This window comes from Balaenoptera borealis, assembly GCF_965194805.1.
Source record: "Balaenoptera borealis genome assembly, chromosome: 10".
NCBI lineage: Eukaryota > Metazoa > Chordata > Mammalia > Artiodactyla > Balaenopteridae > Balaenoptera > Balaenoptera borealis.
Genome location: NC_138874.1, coordinates 106,882,270 through 106,904,618, shown reverse-complemented (window position 1 = coordinate 106,904,618; position 22,349 = coordinate 106,882,270). Strand labels below are relative to the sequence as shown.

General features: G+C 37.3%; 1 protein-coding gene across 1 annotated transcript in view; it reads left to right on the top strand.

Annotated features, from left to right (window-relative positions):
• The first annotated feature begins 232 nt into the window (after window positions 1-232).
• Window positions 233-22,349, top strand: part of EIF3A (eukaryotic translation initiation factor 3 subunit A) — a 31,985-nt gene continuing 9,868 nt past the window's right edge. Inside the window, exons 1-16 of the mRNA XM_082406924.1 lie at window positions 233-446; window positions 6,301-6,491; window positions 6,651-6,787; window positions 7,181-7,344; window positions 8,682-8,881; window positions 10,086-10,294; window positions 12,119-12,290; window positions 15,826-15,930; window positions 16,299-16,397; window positions 17,691-17,807; window positions 18,062-18,247; window positions 18,873-19,220; window positions 19,662-19,766; window positions 19,854-19,967; window positions 21,243-21,365; window positions 21,914-22,067. Of these exons, the coding sequence (XP_082263050.1) occupies window positions 398-446; window positions 6,301-6,491; window positions 6,651-6,787; window positions 7,181-7,344; window positions 8,682-8,881; window positions 10,086-10,294; window positions 12,119-12,290; window positions 15,826-15,930; window positions 16,299-16,397; window positions 17,691-17,807; window positions 18,062-18,247; window positions 18,873-19,220; window positions 19,662-19,766; window positions 19,854-19,967; window positions 21,243-21,365; window positions 21,914-22,067 (2,473 nt within the window). The 5' untranslated portion in view covers window positions 233-397. The remainder of the gene's footprint in view (window positions 447-6,300; window positions 6,492-6,650; window positions 6,788-7,180; window positions 7,345-8,681; window positions 8,882-10,085; window positions 10,295-12,118; window positions 12,291-15,825; window positions 15,931-16,298; window positions 16,398-17,690; window positions 17,808-18,061; window positions 18,248-18,872; window positions 19,221-19,661; window positions 19,767-19,853; window positions 19,968-21,242; window positions 21,366-21,913; window positions 22,068-22,349) is intronic.

The following is a 22,349-nucleotide window of genomic DNA, read 5'->3' as shown; positions in this document are numbered from 1 at the left end:
ACCCAAATCTCACCTTTCCCACCCAGATTGTCGCTCAAGAGTGAGGTGCCGGAGAACCGGCTCCCTAACATTTCCCCGCAGAGTCCCCAGGTGCAGCCAGAGAGCTAGGAAGACTTCGGCCGGCGCCACGTCAGCCGGCAGGCGTACGGCCAACGCGCCTGCGCGCGAGGAGGGGCGGTGCGCGGGCGAAGGCCCGCCCCTACATCCGGGGCCTAGGCGGCGGCGGCGCCGCCGCGCGGGGGTCACGTGGCTCTTTCCTTTCCGTCTCTGGCCGGCTGGGCGCGGGCTACTGCTGGCGAGGAGCGTGGAGCCTCGCGCTGCTTCCCCTTCGTCTCCTCTCCCGGCCCGGGCCCCTAAGGAGTTCGCTGACGCCGGGTGAGCTGAGCCTGCCGCCAAGATGCCGGCCTATTTCCAGAGGCCGGAAAATGCCCTCAAACGCGCCAACGGTGAGTAGGGGATCAGGGCGCGCCGGACTGGGGCGGCCCGAGGCCTCGGAAGTCGAGGCGCCCGGGCCAGCTTCTCGCTGCTCCGCCGCCCAGCTACGGCTGCACAGGAGGCCGATGCGGCCTGCCCGCCGCCGCCGACTCAGGCCGTGGTTGGGCATGGTGTCCCTTCTTGCTCCAACCGACTCGGGGGTGGGAGGCGCGGAGCAGGGAACCGTCGCTTGGGGGGCCGTCCCTCCCGCCGCCGCCGCCGCCGGGTGAGTCTCGGGGCCGCGGCTCCCGAGACTGGCCTACCCGGGCCCGAGCTTCTGCCGCCCGCCCGCCCGCCTGCCTCCGCTTGGTCCTCCAGACCACGGGGCTTTCAGCTTCGGCCCCGCGCCCCCGGCCGCCATCTGGGAGTGCCGGGGAGGAGGAAACATGGCTCCCTCCCGGGGACAATGCACGCGAGAACCTCGGCTCCACCTCCCGCCGGGCCGGGAGCCGGGCAGTCCCACCTCCGGCCCTCCCGCAGACAGCTCGGCACCCCCCGAATCCAGCCCCGCGCTTTGCGGGGTCAGGGTCCACTTACCCTCCCCTCTGACCACTATCTCCGCTTCGGGGACTCTGACCCATTTAACCCGTTTCCTATTTTTTCTGGCATTGATTAGTGGCAGCTCAGAAGCCTACTCCGAATCACAGGAAGTTGGAACAGAGTTAATACTGTAAGAGGGACTTCAAGTTCTCTCTCAAAGATAACGAAAGTGAGGCCTAGGGAGTCTGGTTTGCCCAAGGTCACTCTGGGAGTTAGTTGTTGAGCTAGGAGTCTAAAACCAAGGTCTCTTAACTTCCAGATCAGTCGATTTTTTTCACCACGGCGCTGCTACTTGCGATTTTTATTTCCACATGTGTACTTATGGGAAAACTTACGGCGCTTCTGGGAAAACTTGTGCTTGTCGCGGTCCATTCAAGAGGCATTTATTACGTTGGCATTATGGGGGTGCAAATGTATTATACGTGCCTCTGGTCTTTAAACACTTTCTTATTTAGGGTTTATAAGTGTTAAGGGCGTCCATTGCTCTTAGTTTCACCCTTCTTCCATCCGAACAAGTTTTGGATCTTATCCATGTTGTAGGTGGATGTGCCGTGTCTGTTAAGCTTTTATGCTTGTGAAGCTTATTTTGTTAGTTTGTTTGAAAATCCTCTTAGGAAAAGGTCAGTTTCAGTCAGTACATACAGTTGATACTACTGATAATGTCAGGGCCAGAGGTCTGTTTGTCCCATGCTTGTTATTTTAACTAGAAGTAAGAATGTCGGGGAGAAGTAACAGTCTGTGAAATAGGATAGTGCCACATTTTGTAGAATAGAGTAATTGTTTTAAAAACAATTGAAACTACAACTTTGATCTAATCAACACCCATTCTAATTCTCTAATATAACAGGCAAGAAGTTTACAGATGTTGATTAATTTATAGGAAAGAAAATAGATTGAGATGGAAATTTAACCCTACAAAATGAGCTAGCAAAGTTAGGGAAAACATTTTTTTTTTTTGATGTTTTGAATCTTAGAGAATTATATTGTGGTATACCAAATGACTTGGGTGAAATTACTGCTGTAATTGCTTCTGCAGATCTGTTTTACAGTCCTTTGAATGCTTGACCAACAGACATTTTTCCCCATGTTAATTGGCTGAAGCACTGTAATCTCAATGGCCTAAATATTACACATTTGATGTGTTCAGGCCTTGTTTCTTTTGCTCCTCCCTTCTGAATCTTTTTATGAACTTAATATGTCAGTAATTTTTTAGAATTAGTAGGGATATATGATATGTAACAAATCTTAAATCTTTTCTCACAATTTCTAAGTTGAAATAGATTTGATTCATGGAGGGCAATATGGGGAAAATGTCAGAAATTAAAGTAGGCAAGATGAGAAAGGGACACAGAGATGGAGGTGGGAACATGAATTTTGTTAGTGTAGTTTTTCAAAAAGGCCCCTTTAAGCTGTAGGATGAGTGCTTGTATGGTAGGGATGCCTTACCTTTCAAGTAGTAATTTCTGTACCTTTGATCTTGTGAACAAGAGATCCCATCTTAGTGTCAAAGAGCAGAATGTGGACGGCAAATGACACTACTTATAAAACTTTAAATAGGATGATCAAAGCACATTTTATTTTAATGGAAATAATCTCATTTATCTATAACATTGGTAATCTCAATCACATTTGGACCTCATCCATTACATTATCCTAATAAAACATGAATAAATTTAAGTGTAGAATAGTTTATCAGAGCAATATTTTTGGAAACAATTGGAAAACAATCATTCAGGAAAATGAGAACTTGGCCCAGCAGTTACAGGCAAGAAACTCATTCCCCAGAATCATTTGGAAAAAGCCATTTTCCAGTTTATATCGTTAAGTAGTGCCAAGCCAGTTGCTTCTGACCCTGTAACAGCTTTTTAACTTACACTCTACAACCAATGACTTAAAAATGAAGTTGTTAATAAACCCACAAATTGTGTAACATTATAGCTTATCTACTTGGTCCGGTGCACAAATAAACTAGTAAAATTGAAGGGTTGACCTAAAGTTTTTCTTTATAGGTAGACACATAGTTTCATTCATTGTGTCTTTAAGGTAAACTCAGAATGCCCACCCTCCTAGTAATAGTTGGTAATTCCAGATTTTAATTTTTATTTCAAAAATATCAATCTGGTAATGAACATTTCTGTAAATTTTGCAGTAGAGGTTTTAGTGTGTGATAGTTTTTTCCAGCCTCAAAAACTTTTTTTCCCCCTAATTAGATGATTCAGAGGATCATCTAAACTATATCCTCAGATATCCGTTAGGATAAAGACAGGAACTCACCATCATGGATCACCATGAGAAACTTCTTCCCATTTCAGTGTTTTCTTTTAAAAACATCCTTGCCTGGTATCCATGTTTTCCTTTTTTTTTTGGTGGTGGTGGTGATGGTCCTATGAAAAATTATTTTTTAATGCATTTGCTTTGACTTTTATGAAACTGTTGTTTCAGAGTTTGAAAGTATTGAATTTGGAATCCTAAATTTTGATTGGCTGTTGAGGAAATGAAAAGTACTTTTAGTTGTATCACTGAACAAGACTTTCTGTTTTTTTTAAAATGACATTAAGATACCACACGAATTTAAAAATAAGATATTGGGAAAGTGAATTATTTTTTGACAGTTTAATATTTTGTCACCACATCATGCTGGTGACTCTTTTTGTGCCTATTCTGTATTGCATTGACGGTGTTTATATATGGTAGTATGGGATTTAAATCCTCAACCTAAGTTTGGGAATTGGATATAATAGGTTATAATAGGTAATTTTGGTGTGCTGCTCTGATACTCTTAATGTAAAGGATAAATTTAAAAACATTTACTCCCCAATTTTTGGCTGATAGAAACTGTTTATGTCAGTTTTGAAAAGCATTTAAAGTACTGTTGGATTTTAAAATAATCTTCTGTGCATGCGCCAGGAAGAAGATGGGTAGGTCCTCCCCTTAAAATAGAAAAGGCTTATTTCAACAAAGTATCTAGTTGTATTACATCTTTGTTTAATTTTGTAGGATTTATTTGGGGGGAGGTAATAAAATTGACTCAACTGAAAATGGCCTTTCTGTCATATTGGCAGGTTTGATATTGAGACTATTGAAGTATTGAAGAGGGGTTTATATTCATTTGCCTGTGAGGAATATGATTTGATGTAATATGGGATGATGTAGGATATTGTGTTAAAGATACTAAGTTTAGTATGTTTTGTGATTTATCCTGTGCAAGCTTTTTAATATACTAGAGTTGGAATATTGTTTGTAGTTTTCCTGGAGGAAGGAATGTTTAGAAACAGCATTCCTGAAAGATGTGATAACTGTAAGAAGAAATAACAGAGTTACTCACTAAATCTGTAGATCTAGTAAATCCTCCAAATAAGAGACATTTTTATCTATGTTTGCCTAGCACAGTTAATGTTATAATGTTATACATTGTTAGGTTAACACTTAAAAGAATTTTTTGTCAAGGATTTTTTTTCCTTAGGATGAAAGTAAACAATGATTTTAAAAAACAGATGTTTTAAGTTTTTTATAGTGTAAACGTGTTTAGTTCTGCCAAATTATTTTTCAAATGTTCAGTGGAGAGATTTTTTTGTGTGTGAAATTTGCCAGTTACTGAGTTTTAAGTTGAACATAACCAGAAAAGTACCACCCCCTAGTCTATTAAGTGTACAAAAGAAAATAAGATGAGAAAAAATATGATAAATTTTAACCTTGGTCAGAAATAATGTGATAGAGGAGACTTTGCTTTTGATTGAGTTTCAAAACGAGCAACATACCTAAGATTGGAACTGATTTTGAAATATTGCCATGTACAGGCCTTCAGGTTTAGGTGGTGAATTTTAAAAGAGTATACATTTCTTTGCTCTACGTTCTAAATTTTTTTTCCAATTAAAAAATAAACTTAATTTTAGAAATTAGAGATTTACAGAATTATCATATAGTACAGAGGGTTCCCATGTACACCACACACAGATTCTCCTGTTATTGAATATCTTACATCTGTGTGGTATATTTTTCACAATTAATGAATCAATGATGTTACATTGTTATTAAGGAAAGTCCATACTTTATTCATATTTCCTCAGCTTTTCCTAATGTCCCTTTTGTATTCCAGGATCCCATCTAGGATACCACATTACATTTAGTTGTCTCCTAGGCTCCTCTTGGTTGTGACAGTTTCTTAGATTTGTTGATGGCCTTGACGGTTTTGAGCAGTATTGGTCAGGTAGTTTCTCTCTCAGCTGGGATTTGTCTCAATATGTTTCTCATGTTTAGACTGGGATAAGTGGAGCGATATTCTGTGCTCATGGATTGGAAGAGTAAATACTGTTGTCAGTTTTTCCAAACTTGTTATATAGATTCAATAAGATCCCAGTGAGCTTTCTCTTTTTTTTTAAACTAACTTATTTTATTTATTTGGCTGGATCTTAGTTGCGGCATGTGGGATCTTTCCTTGTGGCACGTGGACTTCTCTCTCATTGTGGTGCGTGGGTTCCAGAGCATGCAGGCTCAGTAGTTGCAGCGCTTGGGTTTAGTTGCCCCGTGGCATGTGGGATCTTAGTTCCCGGACCAGGGATCGAACCCACGTCCCCTGCATTGGAAGGCAGATTCTTAACCACTGGGCCACGAGGGAATTCCCCAATGAGCTGTTTTTTAGGTATCTACAAGCTAATTCTGAAGTTTTATGTGCAAAGGCAAAAGGTGTTGTATAGCGAACACAATACTGAAGAACAAAGTTGGAGTACTCACCCTACTTGATTTGAAGACTTTTCTATATGGCTACAGTAATCAAGACAGTGAGGTATTGGCAAAAAACTAGACAGATAGATCAATAGAGAACGATCACTATAGAGCCCAGAAATAGACCCACACAATCAATAGATCGTAAAGGAAAAAAGTCAATCTAATTTGTTTTTTCTGCCTCAAGTCTTAACATAAACTAAAAAAATTTCATCAGCCAGATCATTGTGACCGAAGTTATACTTGATTTTTCTGCATGTACGAGGGGGAGATTGTTTTCCCTCATGACTTGAATTCCTGGAACTTTAAAATAACTTAGAAAGATATAATTGGTACAGAGGAATTGAGTGAAATCTAGTTTTACCTGTAGGTCATATTTGAGATAGTATTTTTCATTGTTTTGCCTTGGATAATTTTGGCATAGCTTTAGAAGTCAAAAATAAATTTGACCTCAAAAGAGATGGTAATAGGTTCAGAAATTAAAACAGCCAAATTAAAAAGCAAGATTTAGGCATTTATATAGTATACATAACTGATTTTAATTCTCCTGAGTTACTTTTCCAGAATTTCTTGAAGTTGGCAAAAAGCAGCCTGCTTTGGACGTTCTTTACGATGTTATGAAAAGTAAGAAACATAGAACATGGCAAAAGATACACGAGCCAATTATGTTGAAATACTTGGAACTTTGTGTGGATCTTCGCAAGAGCCACTTGGCTAAAGAAGGCTTATATCAGTATAAGAACATTTGTCAACAGGTATGAACAGCTGGGTTTTTTATGTTTTACTAAGTGCTTTTAGTAATTTTCAGAGGAGTTTGCCTCTGAAAGTTATTATGTTTTATATCATAAAGTTTGCTTTTAAAATATTTTATGGTTTGTTGGGGAAAGTTTTATTTATTTATTTATTTTGTCTAGGTGAACATCAAATCTCTAGAGGATGTTGTTAGGGCATACTTGAAATTGGCAGAGGAGAAAACTGAAGCTGCTAAAGAAGAATCCCAGCAGATGGTCTTAGACATAGAAGATCTGGATAATATTCAAACTCCTGAGAGGTGTGTGGGTTAAATTGCTAAGTAAATTTTTCTCATTGTTTTTCTTTACATGTGTCTCCATCATACCCATTTGAAGTAGATGTTTGCTAGAAAGAATGCTTATCTTTGAAATTTTAAATGTACGGTAACCTCAAGAAGTCATGTACTATTTAAAGTTCATAAAGGTGGAAAATTACAACCATCAGATAGGAGGGTGTATACTAATTTAAATGGCTGTAATACAGATTGGGAATTCAAGTACTTTGACACTGATAGCTTTAAAGTGTGTCCAGAGTTGTAGTAAGAATTTAAACTATTTTATAATGATCAGTTTTGGTTTTGGTTTTATAATCATATGGCAAAGTAGGAAACCATGTCTAAAATTGTTTTCAATGTTTTTAAATATTTTTGTAGTGTTCTCCTAAGTGCTGTAAGTGGTGAAGACACTCAGGATCGTACTGACAGATTACTTTTAACTCCATGGGTTAAATTCCTGTGGGAATCATACAGACAGTGTTTGGACCTTCTTCGAAACAATTCTAGAGTAGAGCGTCTCTACCATGATATTGCCCAACAAGGTAAAACAAGAACTGATTTGAAAGTTGACTTAAGGATAGGTTTTGCAAAAGATTAACTGTTAAAGTTAACCTCCTTTTCTCTGTAGTACTTATTTTACATAGTTTTTATTGTTGTAGATGATTAGCATTCATTTGAATATTACATAAATGATTATAAGAAATTTGTTTCATTAGTCAAGGTAATTCTCTATATTCCTCTGATGTCTGAAACACCTTTTAAAGTCATTTTGGAATTTTCCAAGTGACTGAAAAGATAAACTTAACTTTTTGATTGCTTTCTGGCAAACTTGAGTTCTACTTTTGACTCTACAACATATTCTTTGGCAAGCTGCTTAACCATGTACTGGGTTTCTAAAGTCTTTTTAAGGTCCAGAAGAGTTACATGATTCTATGAAAAACTATATATTTTTCCTTTCTTAAACAGTGTTACTGAATATAGAACTAAACCTTCTTGATGACTCAGGATCATCATAAAAAGTATCTAGTAGTTAATACTGCATGCACTTTTAATCTGAAGAACTGTGTTAAATCTGTTTTCCTAATCTTGTCTTTTTGCCTTACTGTCAATGCAGCCTTTTAACTGTAAGTGACTTGAGAGTGGCTCTTGGCTTTTTCTTACTTTGGCCTTAGGCACAAGCAGGTGTTGCCATTCTTTTTAATATGGGGCTGATTGGCTGATCTGTTTCGTTATGCTTACATGGCTAGCATATGTGAATTTTCATTTAACACAAATAAGCTAGGGCTTTTTGATAACAGTTGAGATAAATATTAACTTGTAGTTAAATTGCATCCTTTGAAATAGAAATACTCTTTTTTAAGGGAAGGACAAAAGTTATTTTAGTATTGCATTTTTGACAGTAGAAAATGACTATGTATTTTAATGATGGAGCAAGTATTTCATTTACACATCTGTGTACACAGTTGAAATTAGGTTACCACACACCCCCAATTTGTATTATTTAGTTTTAATTAGTGCAAAAGCTTGTTTTCTAGTAACTTAGATAGGAAAGTTCATTGTATTTCAGACCAGAATTTTTTTGCTCTTTTAGGGTTTGAAGTGTTTGAAAGGTGAGTCCCTCCTAGACCTAAATTTGAATTGCTTCCTTTTGTAAACTCTCCCAGAACCGTATTTTAGTCCTAGACCAGGACTGATGACTATGTCCAAAAGGTGGTCAGGGCACATGAAGTGAGTTATGACTCTGATCACTTCTAAAGACTGATGGTGAGTTTGGTAAATCTTGTTAAAATAACTGACCTTAGTATATGAAATAAAACCTATTCAAATACTTAAGTTGATGGTGGAAAGTACCTAATATATTTTACAATTATGCTTATAGCTTTCAAATTCTGCCTCCAATATACCCGTAAGGCTGAATTCCGTAAGCTGTGTGACAATTTGAGAATGCACTTGTCTCAGATTCAACGCCACCATAACCAAAGTACAGCAATCAATCTTAATAATCCAGAGAGCCAGTCCATGCATTTGGAAACCAGGCTTGTTCAGTTGGACAGTGCTATCAGCATGGAATTGTGGCAGGTATGTTGTGAACTGTTAGCTTTTCTTTGTAGTAATAACAGCCCATATTACCTTTTTTTTTCCTTTAATGCGTATCTGCATCTTGATAACCTGTTGGTTAATTTCAATAGATAGGTGACAAATTTAAGGTTGTCTAATGGAGTAGGAAGAGTTCTGGACAGGAAGTCTCAGATATTTTGGTTCTTGATGCCTGCTGTCAATTCTGAGCCAAATCATGTAATCTTTTTCAGACCTCAGTGCTCAAAGTGTAGCTTAATCCTTGGGGAATACGCATTTACAAAATTTTTTAAAGAATAGTTTCATGGTAGTTTTATGTCTGTTTACTCTGATTAAAAAAAAGTCTTAAGTTCATCTTTCCATCTTATTTTTGTAGTAATTTTATTGTATTTTATAAAAGTATTGGTGGCAACCGGTTAGAAATGACAAAGATGAACTTGTCCTTTAATGCAGAGAGCTACAGAAACACTGCACTAGATTACCTCCTAGATATCTCAGTGCTGCCCTGACTTAGTAAGCAATGCACAGTGAATATCCTACATTGGAGATCCCAGTGGTGTTGGGAATCTTGTCCTCATCATGGCCTTTTTACTCTAAGAATTCTGCAGAGACATTTTCACATGAATTGTTTTTATATATTTGATTCCCCCACCAAATCTAATTGAAATTGCGGAGGAAGAAACTAAAAATCGGTAGTTTTTCAGCCAAGTGGAAATGTGATTTCCCGCTCTCTCCCCATGTTTTCCTTTTCTGTAGGGTACACCCGTGGAATACTGTCTGATGAACTAAAGAGGAAAAAAAGTTCAATAGAAGACAAGTAAACATGCTTAGTATAGAAAAAATAGATAAGTAAAAGGGAGAAAATATCCATTATCTTATCACTCAGAAATAACCTCTATATTGTGTTTTATATCCTTTCAGATTTAAAAAAACATATATTCCCTCAAGCGGTATGATAATATGTATATTTTTTAAAAAAGTTTGGGCAAGCTACTTCAAGCAGTTTAAGGATTTAGTGTTTTTGTAATTGATGTTTTTCTGAAACATATCAGATATTGAATTATAGACAAATAAAAAGAACCACACATGAAGGCATTTTATTTGCCATTTTTATTCTTGTGTTCTGTATTTTAAGTTTCATAAAGAGATTTGAATTAGATTTGTTTGTTTAGAATGCAATGACTGTAATTTGTACCACTAATTTTAGGAAGCATTCAAAGCTGTGGAAGATATTCATGGGCTATTCTCCTTGTCTAAAAAACCGCCCAAACCTCAGTTGATGGCAAATTATTATAACAAAGTCTCAACTGTATTTTGGAAATCTGGAAATGCTCTTTTTCATGCATCTACACTCCATCGTCTTTACCATTTATCTAGAGAAATGAGAAAGAATCTTACACAAGAAGAGATGCAAAGGTAAGAGTCTTATTGTCAGATAGTATTGAAATTATGAAAGAAATAACTTCTAAATGGCATGAGAGTGTTTGATGAGGGTTTCTCAGCCTCTGCACTGATGACATTTGGGGCTGGTTCATTCTTTGTTGTGGAGGGGACTGCGCATTCAGGATCTTCAGCAGCATCCCTGGTTTACCCACTGGGTGCCAGTAGCAGTCCTTCCAGTTGTAGCTACCAAAGATATCTCGGCGTGGTTCTTCTTGGGCAGTATTCTTGGTCTTCAGTAGCTATCTTTTATCTGATAATCAACTCTCCAATTGAGGAAATGGAATATTAGGAAAGTCGGTGTTAAGGTATGAGCTTTCTATCCACGTACCGGTATTTAGAATCTAGGAACTAATTAGACAAAAAAAATGAGTACTTCTATCAAGTAACTTTTTCCCAACTATAAAACGTTAACTGTATAGAGTATTTGGTGTGTGTATTTTTATGTAGATAGATAGTCTATAACCTAACAATCTAAAGACTGTTTTATTTTTTTAACATTACACGTGTACTTTTCTTTCAGTCATGTTTGGTTTTTATTGTACATTTCAGTTGCGCATAGGCAACTCACATACCATATCTTATTGGTAGACCATGTTATTTTGGCCTCTAGTAGAAATATATACACCAGATTGTTTTTCTTTTAGCTTTTAAAGCAATACATGGAACCAAATAAATGAATTTTTCTAGTATGTATTTTTTAAAAAAAACTCTTGAGGATAGTGTTCATTGTGTCATTCACTATCCTGTACGTAATCCATGTCTGTTTGGGATAAGAAAAGACCTGATATTCCTTTGTTGTTTCTGTACTCTCGCATTAGAAAATACTATAAGAGTACTGTCATAATCATTAAGCTGTTTTGCTCTATGTACGTTATTTTCCTTAATCCTCACAACAGCCTTGTGACTCAGAAAATGAAGTATTTTGCCTAAGGTTCCAGTTTTGGGAATCGTGAAGCTGAGATTCCAACTCTTTTTTTAAAGGAACTCCTTTATTTATTTATTTATTTATGGCTGTGTTGGGTCTTCGTTTCCGTGCGAGGGCTCTCCCTAGTTGCGGCAAGCGGGGGCCACTCTTCATCGCGGTGCGTGGGCCTGTCACTATCGCGGCCTATCTTATTGCGGAGCACAGGCTCCAGACGCGCAGGCTCAGTAATTGTGGCTCACGGGCCTAGCTGCTCCGCGGCATGTGGGATCTTCCCAGACCAGGGCTTGAACCCGTGTCCCCTGCATTGGCAGGCAGATTCTCAACCACTGCCCCACCAGGGAAGCCCTGAGATTCCAACTCTTGACTCCTGTGCTCCAGAGCCCACAATCCTTAGTGTCCTACGGTGCTCTTAATTCAACCTGACTTTCCTTTTGTGTTTTAAGGAAGCTTTAGCTTTTGACCCCCACCTTCCATAATTATGTTCACTTATGGTCCTTGTAATTTTTTCCTCTTTCTTATTGTCATTTTTCCCTTAGTTTTAAAAGCTGCCTTAAATGTTTTTATAAGGAAGCATGGGGTACATACAAATGTGTCTGTTCTGCCATTTTACCCACAGTCTTTCTCTATAGCTAGAAGACATAGACGGTAGTAAGTGGGTGAATGAAGTTCTGCTTCTCCAAGTGTTCATTTTAGCGTAGTCCCATTTCTCTTTTAATTAATCCCATGCTTTGATGAATACTTATGAGTACAGTTCACTATGGTGGTGTAAACATTCTGTCACTGGCATATTTTACTAGAGGATTAAAGAGAAGTGTCTTTCTGCTTATCAAGTAACATTTACACATTTAACAGATTGTAACTTTGTTCTCCAGAATGTCTACTAGAGTCCTTTTGGCCACTCTTTCCATCCCCATTACCCCTGAGCGTACTGATATTGCTCGACTTCTGGATATGGACGGCATTATAGTTGAAAAACAGCGTCGCCTTGCAACACTGCTAGGCCTGCAAGCCCCACCAACGCGAATTGGCCTTATTAACGATATGGTTGGTATAAGTTTTAGCATTCTTATGGCTTTGAACAGAAAGCTATATGGTCAGGTTTTATAATTTATGATTATTAAATGCTGGGAATTCTGATGCATGGACAAGTTTGAGAACCACTGGTGTAAGTCAACACTGTGTTCAGTTGAGGTGTTTTGTCTTGAGTGAGCTGGGGTTAAATTTGATGTAGCAGACAAGACTTGGACTAGCTTCGAGGAATAATATGGGCCACCTGGTAAGAGAAGTGATGATGGGCAAGAATGTTCAGGGGCTATAGGAAAAAATCAAGCTGATAGGTGTTAGAAATACGGTGATGAGGCTAGGAAAGAATGTGAGTTAGATTAGGCCCAATTCTGGACAGTTAAAATGTTTCCAACTTTTTTTTCTTTTAAACTTTCATTGTATGTTACTTAAACTTTCATTGTATGTTACTAAGGCGGTGGTTCTTAATCAGGGCTATGCACTAAAATTGTGTGAAGTACTTTTTTAAATGCAGATTTCTAGGTTTCACCCACTGCATTCACTAAGTCAGTTTCAGAATATGGAGCCTAAGATTTTGTATCTTCACAATGTTTTACATTGGAATCTTTAATTCAGTGGAAATTTATCACATGAGTGTCTGTTACATGCCAGGCAAGTGATACTTAAATGGAATTTGCGCTCTTAGAGGAGTTTAGATTTTAGAGATTCTGATTCACAGTAGTAGTCTGACTTAGTAGTTATTGTGGTACACCTCCGGCAAATTACTTTGGGACAAGAGAAAAAAGAGGGACAGGTATTAGAGAATAGGCCTTACTTTACTGGCAGTCAATTAATTTAGATAAAAATTAACACATTTTCTATATGGCAGCAGTTTTGTCTTGTAACATAGTTCTCTGTATAGTAGCAAGGCAAATTCCCTTTGTGGTCAACTTTTATAAAAAACTTAATATCTAAAACAGTATTTCTCTGTCTTTGTATGCCTCCATGTTTTATTCTGCTTCCACTTGCAAAAATCAGCTTTGTGTTTTGGAAAGTTTAAGAGACTGAATTAAATTAAAAAACAACAGCATTGTGATTAGGAAGAGGTCTTACTAGCAAATATGTATTTTAAAAAATTTTTAAATACTGAAAGATGTGCCAAACTGGAAGTATAATCCATATGTCTTGAGCCCATGTCTGTACATAGCACACCTTGATGTTAAAGATACTTATTCAGGGGTGAGTATTGGTGGGATCAGGGTCAGTGCCAAGACATCCAGATCTGGGTCCTCATTGTACCCATAGACAAATGTTTAAGTTTGTAAGAAAGGTACTGGTTGGTGCCAGATGAATAGCTAACTGTCAAGAGGCATTTTATAAAACTTAAGTTCACTATATGTACAAGGTTGAGACCTGAGTTTTGGGCTTATATAACTAAATTCATAATCACCAAGAGAATGATTCTAATATCTCAGGAACAGACTCAAATTAATCCAGTTCATAAGAGATTGTTAGGTCAGAAAGCCAATTATTAATTTTAGAGAGAAATGTACTTTAATAGATTATGGTAGCCTACCTAGCACATTCCCTATTTGGAGGGGTTGCTAAATGGAAAATCTAGGATAATTATTTATTTATTTAAAATCAAATTGTAGTTGGTTTACAGTGTTGTGTTAATTTCTGCTGTACAGCAAAGTGATTCAGTTATATGTACATTTTTAAAGTATTCTTTTCCATTATGGCCTATCTCAGGATACTGAATATAGTTCCCTGTGCTGTACAGTAGGACCTTGTTTATTCTGTATGGAAGAGTTTGCATCTGCTAACCCCAAACTCCCAGTCCATCTCCACACCCCGCACCCCCGGCAGCCGCCAGTCTGTGCTCTATGGGTCTGTTTTTGTTTGATAGATAGGTTCATTTGTGTCATATTTTAGATTCCACATATAAGTGATATCATATGGTATTTGTCTTTCTCTTTTTGAATTCACTTAGTATGATAATCTCTAGTTGCATCCATGTTGCTGCAAACGGCAGTTTTTTTTATGGCTGAGTAGTATTCCATTGTGTGTGTGTGTGTGTGTATTTATATCACGTCTTCTTTGTCTGTTCATCTGTTGATGGACATTTAGGTTGTTTCCGTGTCCTGGCTATTGTGGATAGTGCTTCTGTGAACATAGGGGTGATGTATCATTTTTAATTATAGTTTTGCCCAGATATATGCCCAGGAGTGTGATTGATGGGTCATATGGTAATTCTAATTTTAGTTTTCTGAGGAACCTCCATACTGTTCTCCATAGTGGCTGCCCCAATTTACATTCCCACCAGCAGTGTAGGAGGGTTCCCTTTTCTCCACACCTTCTCCAGGATTTATTTGTAGACTTTTTCATGATGGCTATAGAATAATTTCTTGATAGGAATGAAATCAGGGCTGGGGGAATTTTATTTGAATGCTTGTATCACATCTTATTCCTGTAAACATACAAGGGCACTTACAAGGGAAGTATTCAAATGTTGTGGGACATCAGTCATGCACCCATTTTGCACTGGAGTTAAACCTAGAGTGCTCGAGAGTGTGGACATCCTCCTGTCTTGGAGATGGGATCTGCCAACAGTTGCCTCAGTTTAGAACCTAGTCTGTAGGAGTATGTGCTCCTGTGCTTTGGGGTCTTGGTTTGTTGCTGCAGTTTTTCTCTCTTTGGGTTAGCAGTTTCCAACAAGTAAAGGATAAAGGTCACATGCACTGCATGTAGTTAGAGCACAGGTTAAGATAGGATTTGGTTATGGGCAGTTTTGGAGTTTATAAAATTATACCACTTTTTTGTCTCCTTTGTGAGGGCGGTTTATGCAAGCAGCATCTTTATTGTGAAAGGAAGTTGAGTTCTATTCAAATATAAACTTAAAATGTATTAAACTGTAACGTTTTTTTAAAGTACAAATCATAAATGTAATTGCATAAATTCTCAAAAGATTTTTCCAGTCAACACTCTCCCATTTCCCCCAAGAATAACCACTGTCCTGATTTATAACACCACAGATTAATTTTGCCTGTTTGTATATTTTATGTGAAATTCGTTTCCTCACCATCTGGGAGATTTATTCATGTATTGAATGTAGCTGTGCTTTCTTTGACCGTTTCTGTATATTATGTGAACCTATCCCTTTTTGTCCTGAGTTTTTTTGAGTTTGTGGCTATCAGGAGTGACGCTGCTGTAATAACTTTTGTGTGATAAAGTTGTTTGTAAACTAGTATTTTACTTGTTATTGATAATAAATTAGTTGATGTTGGCCATACAAATTGTCTTTGTAAATATTTTGATTATGTTGATGAGTTTTTATTTCCCTTGTAAATTCTTGTGGGGTTTCACTGTAGAGAGCTGCATAATTTGGGGCAGGAGACTCAGCGTAGTGGTCCTGGATTTCTTTTTCATAAATTTCAAGGAGGTGAGGTTGAGGCTAGATAATCTTAGAGTCATTTCCCAGATTTCCAATCTTATATTTTTCTTTAATTTATAATCATTTCAGAATCCCAGTTGAAAACACCTTCAGCATTTAAACCTTTTGTTTTGCTTACTGTAGGTCAGATTCAATGTGCTACAATATGTTGTCCCAGAAGTAAAAGACCTTTACAATTGGCTGGAAGTCGAATTTAACCCACTAAAACTCTGTGAGAGAGTCACAAAGGTAAGCTTTGGTTACATTACCACGTAGCCAGCCCTGTTGCAGTCTTAGGTTGTATTTTTATTTAAGAGAGAAGTGTTGTCCTGTGTGTTTGAATTTGGTGCACATTTCATTTTTTTTTTTTTAATGTCAAGAGAAAAGATATTTCTGATGTGCTAAATAAACCTTTGGAGGTAAATTAGCAGCACGACTAATTTAGCCATTGCTGTCAGTCACCTTCAGACAACAGTCAATAGCTGCACGTTACCTTTTGTATTTCTTTGCATTGTGTGGTGGTTTTGTATATTAAGAAAATTGAAAAAGTATCTCAGGTGTTTTAGTATTTGTCGTGTAGAAAATATAACTCTTTTTCAATTTAATGGATTTTATAGGTTTTAAATTGGATTAGGGAGCAACCTGAAAAGGAGCCAGAGTTACAACAGTATGTCCCACAGCTGCAAAACAACACCATACTCCGGCTTCTCCAGCAGGTAAAGATGAAAAAAATGAATGTTTTATGGAAGAACTGTAATTTCTCCCTTGATTGTTTTGATCACAAAACTAAAAAATGTAGGAATAGCCTAGAAAATGAAAGCCTCCCCAAATTCTACCCTCCACCAAAATTAGTTTTACTATTTATCTGTTTGATTTGAAAAACAATTATGTAATTCATAACTGCTTTTGTCTCTTTTTCTGTTGACCACTGTCTTCGTACATTTTTCCTTGTTAGCCGTGTATGTCTTATTCCTTTTAATACCTACGTAGTTTTTCATTGTCTAAGGGTACCATGATTTATTTATTCAGAGTCTATTGATGGAAATTTTTTTTTTTTTGCTATCATAAAATGTTGCAGTAGTGAGCATCTTCTATACTTGTATCTTTGCATTCTTCTGTGACTTCCTGTAGCTAAGAAGTGGAATTAGTCATAGTCTACACATTTAAAGCTTTAATAGATCCTCAAAGATCAGATTCATGGGCCCTCCCACCAGTAGTGAACAAGAAATAGAAAGCCTTTTTTCCTGCTAACACTAAGTATTATCGGTCTTTTTTTTTTTTGGCTGCACTGCGTGGCCTGTGGGATCTTAGTTCCCCAACCAGGGATAGAACCTGTACTCATTGTGTTGGAAGCACAGAGTCTAAACCACCAGACTGCCAGGGAAGTCCCAGTATTGTCAGTCTTTTAACGTATTTTAGTCCACCTTTGTACTTAAGTTTGAATATTATGGTTTATAATATGGCTTAAATGATCCTGTTTTGTCTTCCATTTGTTTCATTTGGGGGGGTGGCTTTTACTATATGTTCACTTTCGTATTTGTGCACATTTCATTGACCTGCTTTCTCTCCTGTATGTGAGCAGTGTTATTTCTTATGTGCTATACAAATAATTGAAGGTTAATTAGCAGTATAACTAAGTAGTAATACTGCCAGTCTCCTTCAGACAAATAAACAATTTTATTAAGTGTTCAGATGAATTAGGTAAGTAGCAGGTCTCTAGCTACAAATACGTGACCATTTAGGGTTTTTTTTTTTTTTTTTTTTTTTTTTTATGAAACTAGGATATGAAAGGATTATGTGATGGTTCAAAATATAACATAATCCTTTGAAATAGCCTTGGATTGTAATTGCAGCTCCAGCAGTGTACTGTTAACATACTCTTGAGCTTCAGTTTTCTTTTCTTTGAAAAATAGGCTAAATTTCTACTTTCCATGGTTATCATGAGACTCCACATAAAAATTGCTGAATAAATGATAGCTATTATTACTAACCTTGTGTTTTTTATGCAGGTGGCACAAATTTATCAGAGCATTGAGTTTTCTCGTTTGACTTCTCTGGTTCCTTTTGTTGATGCTTTCCAACTGGAACGGGCCATAGTAGATGCAGCCAGGCACTGCGACCTTCAGGTAGGTGCTGCGAGGGGACTCTGAGGTTGGAGGCCTTTGAGGACGAAAAAGACGTACTCTTTGTTTCTCAGCTTTTGGTACAGTGGCACTGTTGTAAAGCTTTATTGAATGAATCTTCTAGCTTTTATATTTGACACTCTTTAGTTAATTTTTTTTCTCAAATGCATTTGAAATTTTAATCAAGTTATTCATTTGTAGAATGACTATATTTGCATGTAGATTTAACTGTTGATGATACCATTTAATTTTCGAAGGTTCGTATTGACCACACATCTCGGACCCTTAGTTTTGGATCTGATTTGAATTATGCTACTCGAGAAGATGCTCCAATTGGTCCTCATCTGCAGAGCATGCCTTCAGAACAGATCAGAAATCAGCTGACAGCCATGTCTTCAGTACTTGCAAAAGCCCTTGAAGTCATTAAGCCAGCTCATATACTGGTATGTATCTTTGGGAGAAATGGACTACAGAATTTTTGAGGGGCCCTTATGTCTTTCACAAAAAGGTTTGAGATGATGTCTGAGAGAAGGGATTTATTATATATTTCCTATTGATATTTAGTTGTATTTGATAGTTTTGGTATTTTATCAAATATCTTTATCAGATATACAGATCTTTGAGCTTCCTTCCATGGGATAAAATGATACACTACTCGAGTAATGTGATAAAAGGAGTACTGTTAAACCGTACAATAACAGACCACATGTGATGACCCTCCAAATAGGGAGTACTATGATTGGGCTTTTCCTTTCTGCTTCAGTTGTTTATTGTTTGTGAGCTCTGTTAGTATTCCGCCTTGGCTTGAACACTTTAAAGTAGATTTGGTTCAGGGAAAAGTCAACCTAGCAGATAAACGTTCTTCAGCTATGTCATTATTGTTAAAGACTTCAAATAGGAGTAGCGCCATAGTATTTGGTACTGGGAACCAGTAGCTTGAATAATGTTATCTTCTGTTATTAACTGCAGATACATGTAAGGATAATATATTAGGATTATGTAATATTTTTGATGTCTGGATACCATGGTATGTCACTTAAATTTATTTTAATGCATTCGTTTTTGAAGCAAGAGAAAGAAGAACAGCATCAGTTGGCTGTTACTGCATACCTTAAAAATTCACGGAAAGAGCATCAGCGTATCCTGGCTCGCCGTCAGACAATTGAGGAAAGGAAAGAGCGGCTTGAGAGTCTGAATATTCAGCGTGAGAAAGAAGAGCTGGAGCAGAGGGAAGCTGAACTCCAGAAAGTACGGAAGGCTGAAGAAGAGAGGCTGCGACAGGAGGCAAAGGAGAGAGAGAAGGAGCGTATCTTACAGGAACATGAACAGATCAAGAAGAAAACTGTTCGTGAGCGTTTGGAGCAGATCAAGAAGACAGAACTGGGTGCCAAAGCGTTCAAAGATATTGACATTGAAGTATGTAGCGTACTATGCATTAAAAACTTCAGTTTTATTCGGGTCTCTTAGAAGTACAGTTCTTTACCATTTATTGGTTTATTTTGGGTTATTTGGTTATTTCACTCATTTTGATACAGCTAGTTCATTAATCTCTGAAGTAAGCATTTGTTTTTAGTGATGCTACAGTTTTTAGCCACTGTTGAAATGGAGTTTGGATACAGTAGAATGGAGGAATAAGAAATAGATGTTAAGATTACATTGTTTTTCCCTACAATCAAGTGGAAACAAGGCTATTTTAAAACATTTTTATATTGCCTGAATTTACCCATTGCAAGCATTTGCCCATTATAAAGAAAGTAATTTAGCATACATTTCTAGAAAGAAATGGTGCTCCATATGGACCGCTGTGCACTTCTTTTATACTTTTATTAATTATGGTGCGTTTGTATTACTTTTTAGGACCTTGAAGAATTGGATCCCGATTTCATCATGGCTAAACAGGTTGAACAACTGGAGAAAGAAAAGAAGGAACTTCAGGAACGCTTAAAGAATCAAGAAAAAAAGGTAAATGAAAGAACTGGTGAACTTTAACATGCCAAGTTTAAAATAATTTTTTTTTTTTTAAACAACACTTGTTTTCATGACATTCAGATTGACTACTTTGAAAGAGCTAAACGTTTGGAAGAAATCCCTTTGATAAAGAGTGCTTATGAAGAACAGAGAATTAAAGACATGGATCTGTGGGAACAACAAGAAGAAGAAAGAGTAAGGTTTTCATTTAATTATAATATTTTCAGATTGTAAGCTATAATTAAGTCCTCTGCCAGTAATGGGAACAGGGTTTCAAATTGATTTTTGTATTCTTTTGCCAGATATGGTGCTTGAATGGCTGCATGCTAACAGATTGGTAGACAGACAGAAATTTTCAGAATGGAGATTAAAAAATGAAACTTGTAAAATACAAAGGATAGCTGAAAAATTTATTTAAAAAAATACCCCAGCAATTCACATGCCTTATAACTCACATGCCACATAATACAATTCACATGCCACGTATTTCACCAATTTAATGTGTGCAATTGATGGTTTTAGTGTATTTACAGAATTGTGCAACCTAATTTTAGAACATACCCCAAAAGAAACTTCATACCCATTAGCAGTCACTCCGTTTTCTCTCCATTCCCTCAGCAGCCACTAATCTCCTTTCTGTCTCTAGACTTGCCTGTTTTGGATATTTCTTATAGGTGGAGTCATACAGTCCGGTTTTTTGTGACTAAACAGCTCCTTCTGTAGTTTTGTTAGTCTGTATTGTATGTATTTACCTAACGATACAAAAGCAACATTTGTAAATGCTTGTAGCGGCCACATTTGTAGTAAAAATGAGTGCCCTCATTCTGGTTAAACAAATAACCACAGGCAGGAGACAACACACAGCTATGGAAGCTGCCCCTTCTTGGTTCCATTGGATTGTTGTCATTCTGGGCCTAGTGCTGCCAGTTTTTCCAGTTTGTTTAGAAGTTGTAATTTGTGTGGTAGTTCTTTAAATGTATGAAATTAGAAAAACAGAAGTGTTACAGACCAGCTAAAATGCTTAGGAGGATTTGCTCCATGTGCCCTGAAACCTTTTATTGTTTCACTTGGAGCACAAAGGAAAAGCTTTCCTATATGAATAATTCATCCTGCCTTAACCTCCAGTTGTTTTTAAGGAAGAAAATGCGTTAAATAATAAAGCCATAGTGCCTATTATACCATGAGGTATTTGTTATTTTGTTTTACCATATACATTTTAGTTTTTCCTCTATAAATGTTGTCGTACCATGGGGTTAAAACCGTTTCTTACAGATGCTCCAAGTCGTCTTTATCCATCTTCTGTCCCTGATTGTCTTCCTAGGGATGTGTTACCCTTCCATTTTTATGGCAGAATGGAAGGGGCAAAGGAACTTCTTGTAATTCTTCAAGAATATCTGTCAGGAATTTGGGATAAATTAGTAAGCAGATAATGAATACTTTGAAATTTAACTTTGTGTCATGTATTTGCAGATTACTACAATGCAGCTAGAACGGGAAAAGGCTCTTGAACATAAGAACCGAATGTCACGGATGCTTGAAGACAGAGATTTATTTGTAATGCGGCTCAAGGCAGCACGACAGTCTGTTTATGAGGTGACAGTCTGTTTACTGGTTTCAGGGAAACATCTATTCATGAGCTTTTGGGTTTTACCTTAAGGATTCTTCTTTAACCTGGTGGTACATTCTGTCTTGAGCTAACATTTATAATCGTCATTCAAATAATATTTTAATAGAGGTATCTTGAAATTATTTCATAGGCCAAGTAACCATCACTTATGAACAGATTTTTCTGAAGGTGAAAGTAGACTGCATAAAATTTGCTTTTGATACAAGCTTTTGTTTATTCTTTGATTCAGAAAGGAAAAAACTAGATCAAAGTGTCCTGCTCTTAGTTTCTGACTTAATCATTTGATTTATTGTATAAAAATAAACCCACTGGGTATAGATAATACTGTCAGTTCAGATTTTAAAAATTTGACATGCGAGAACTTGTCACTTGGAAATTTGGTTTTTATTCTTAAAGGTTGCTTTCTGTGGTCCCACGAAACTTGCAATGTTTTTGTAAACTTAAAGCTTACTGCCAGTTTGTAGCCCTTGAAAATTTGATTGTTTTTTATTTTTTGGTAACCATTCAATTACAGGAAAAACTTAAACAGTTTGAAGAGCGATTAGCAGAAGAAAGGCATAATCGTTTGGAAGAACGTAAAAGACAACGTAAAGAAGAACGAAGAATAACCTACTATAGAGAAAAGGAAGAAGAAGAGCAGAGGAGGGCGGAAGAAAAAATGCTAAAAGGTAACTATATAGACAGACTGGAGGTGTATGGTAAGCTTGGTGATAGGTCCAGTTTATACAGTCTTACTTAGAAAATAGAGGAATGTGGAACCAAGATGATTGGCTTCTTAACTGCAACTAACTAGTTCTCAGGTTCTGACAACCCAGCTTGTAGTTTCCTGCAATTTTTTATCTGTGAGGGTGTTAGGTCCTCTGCCAGCTTATTTCCACGTTTTTGGTGTTCTTTTGAAAATTCTGCCTTTTTATTTTTTATCACTGTAGTCTGCATAGTGTTAACATTTA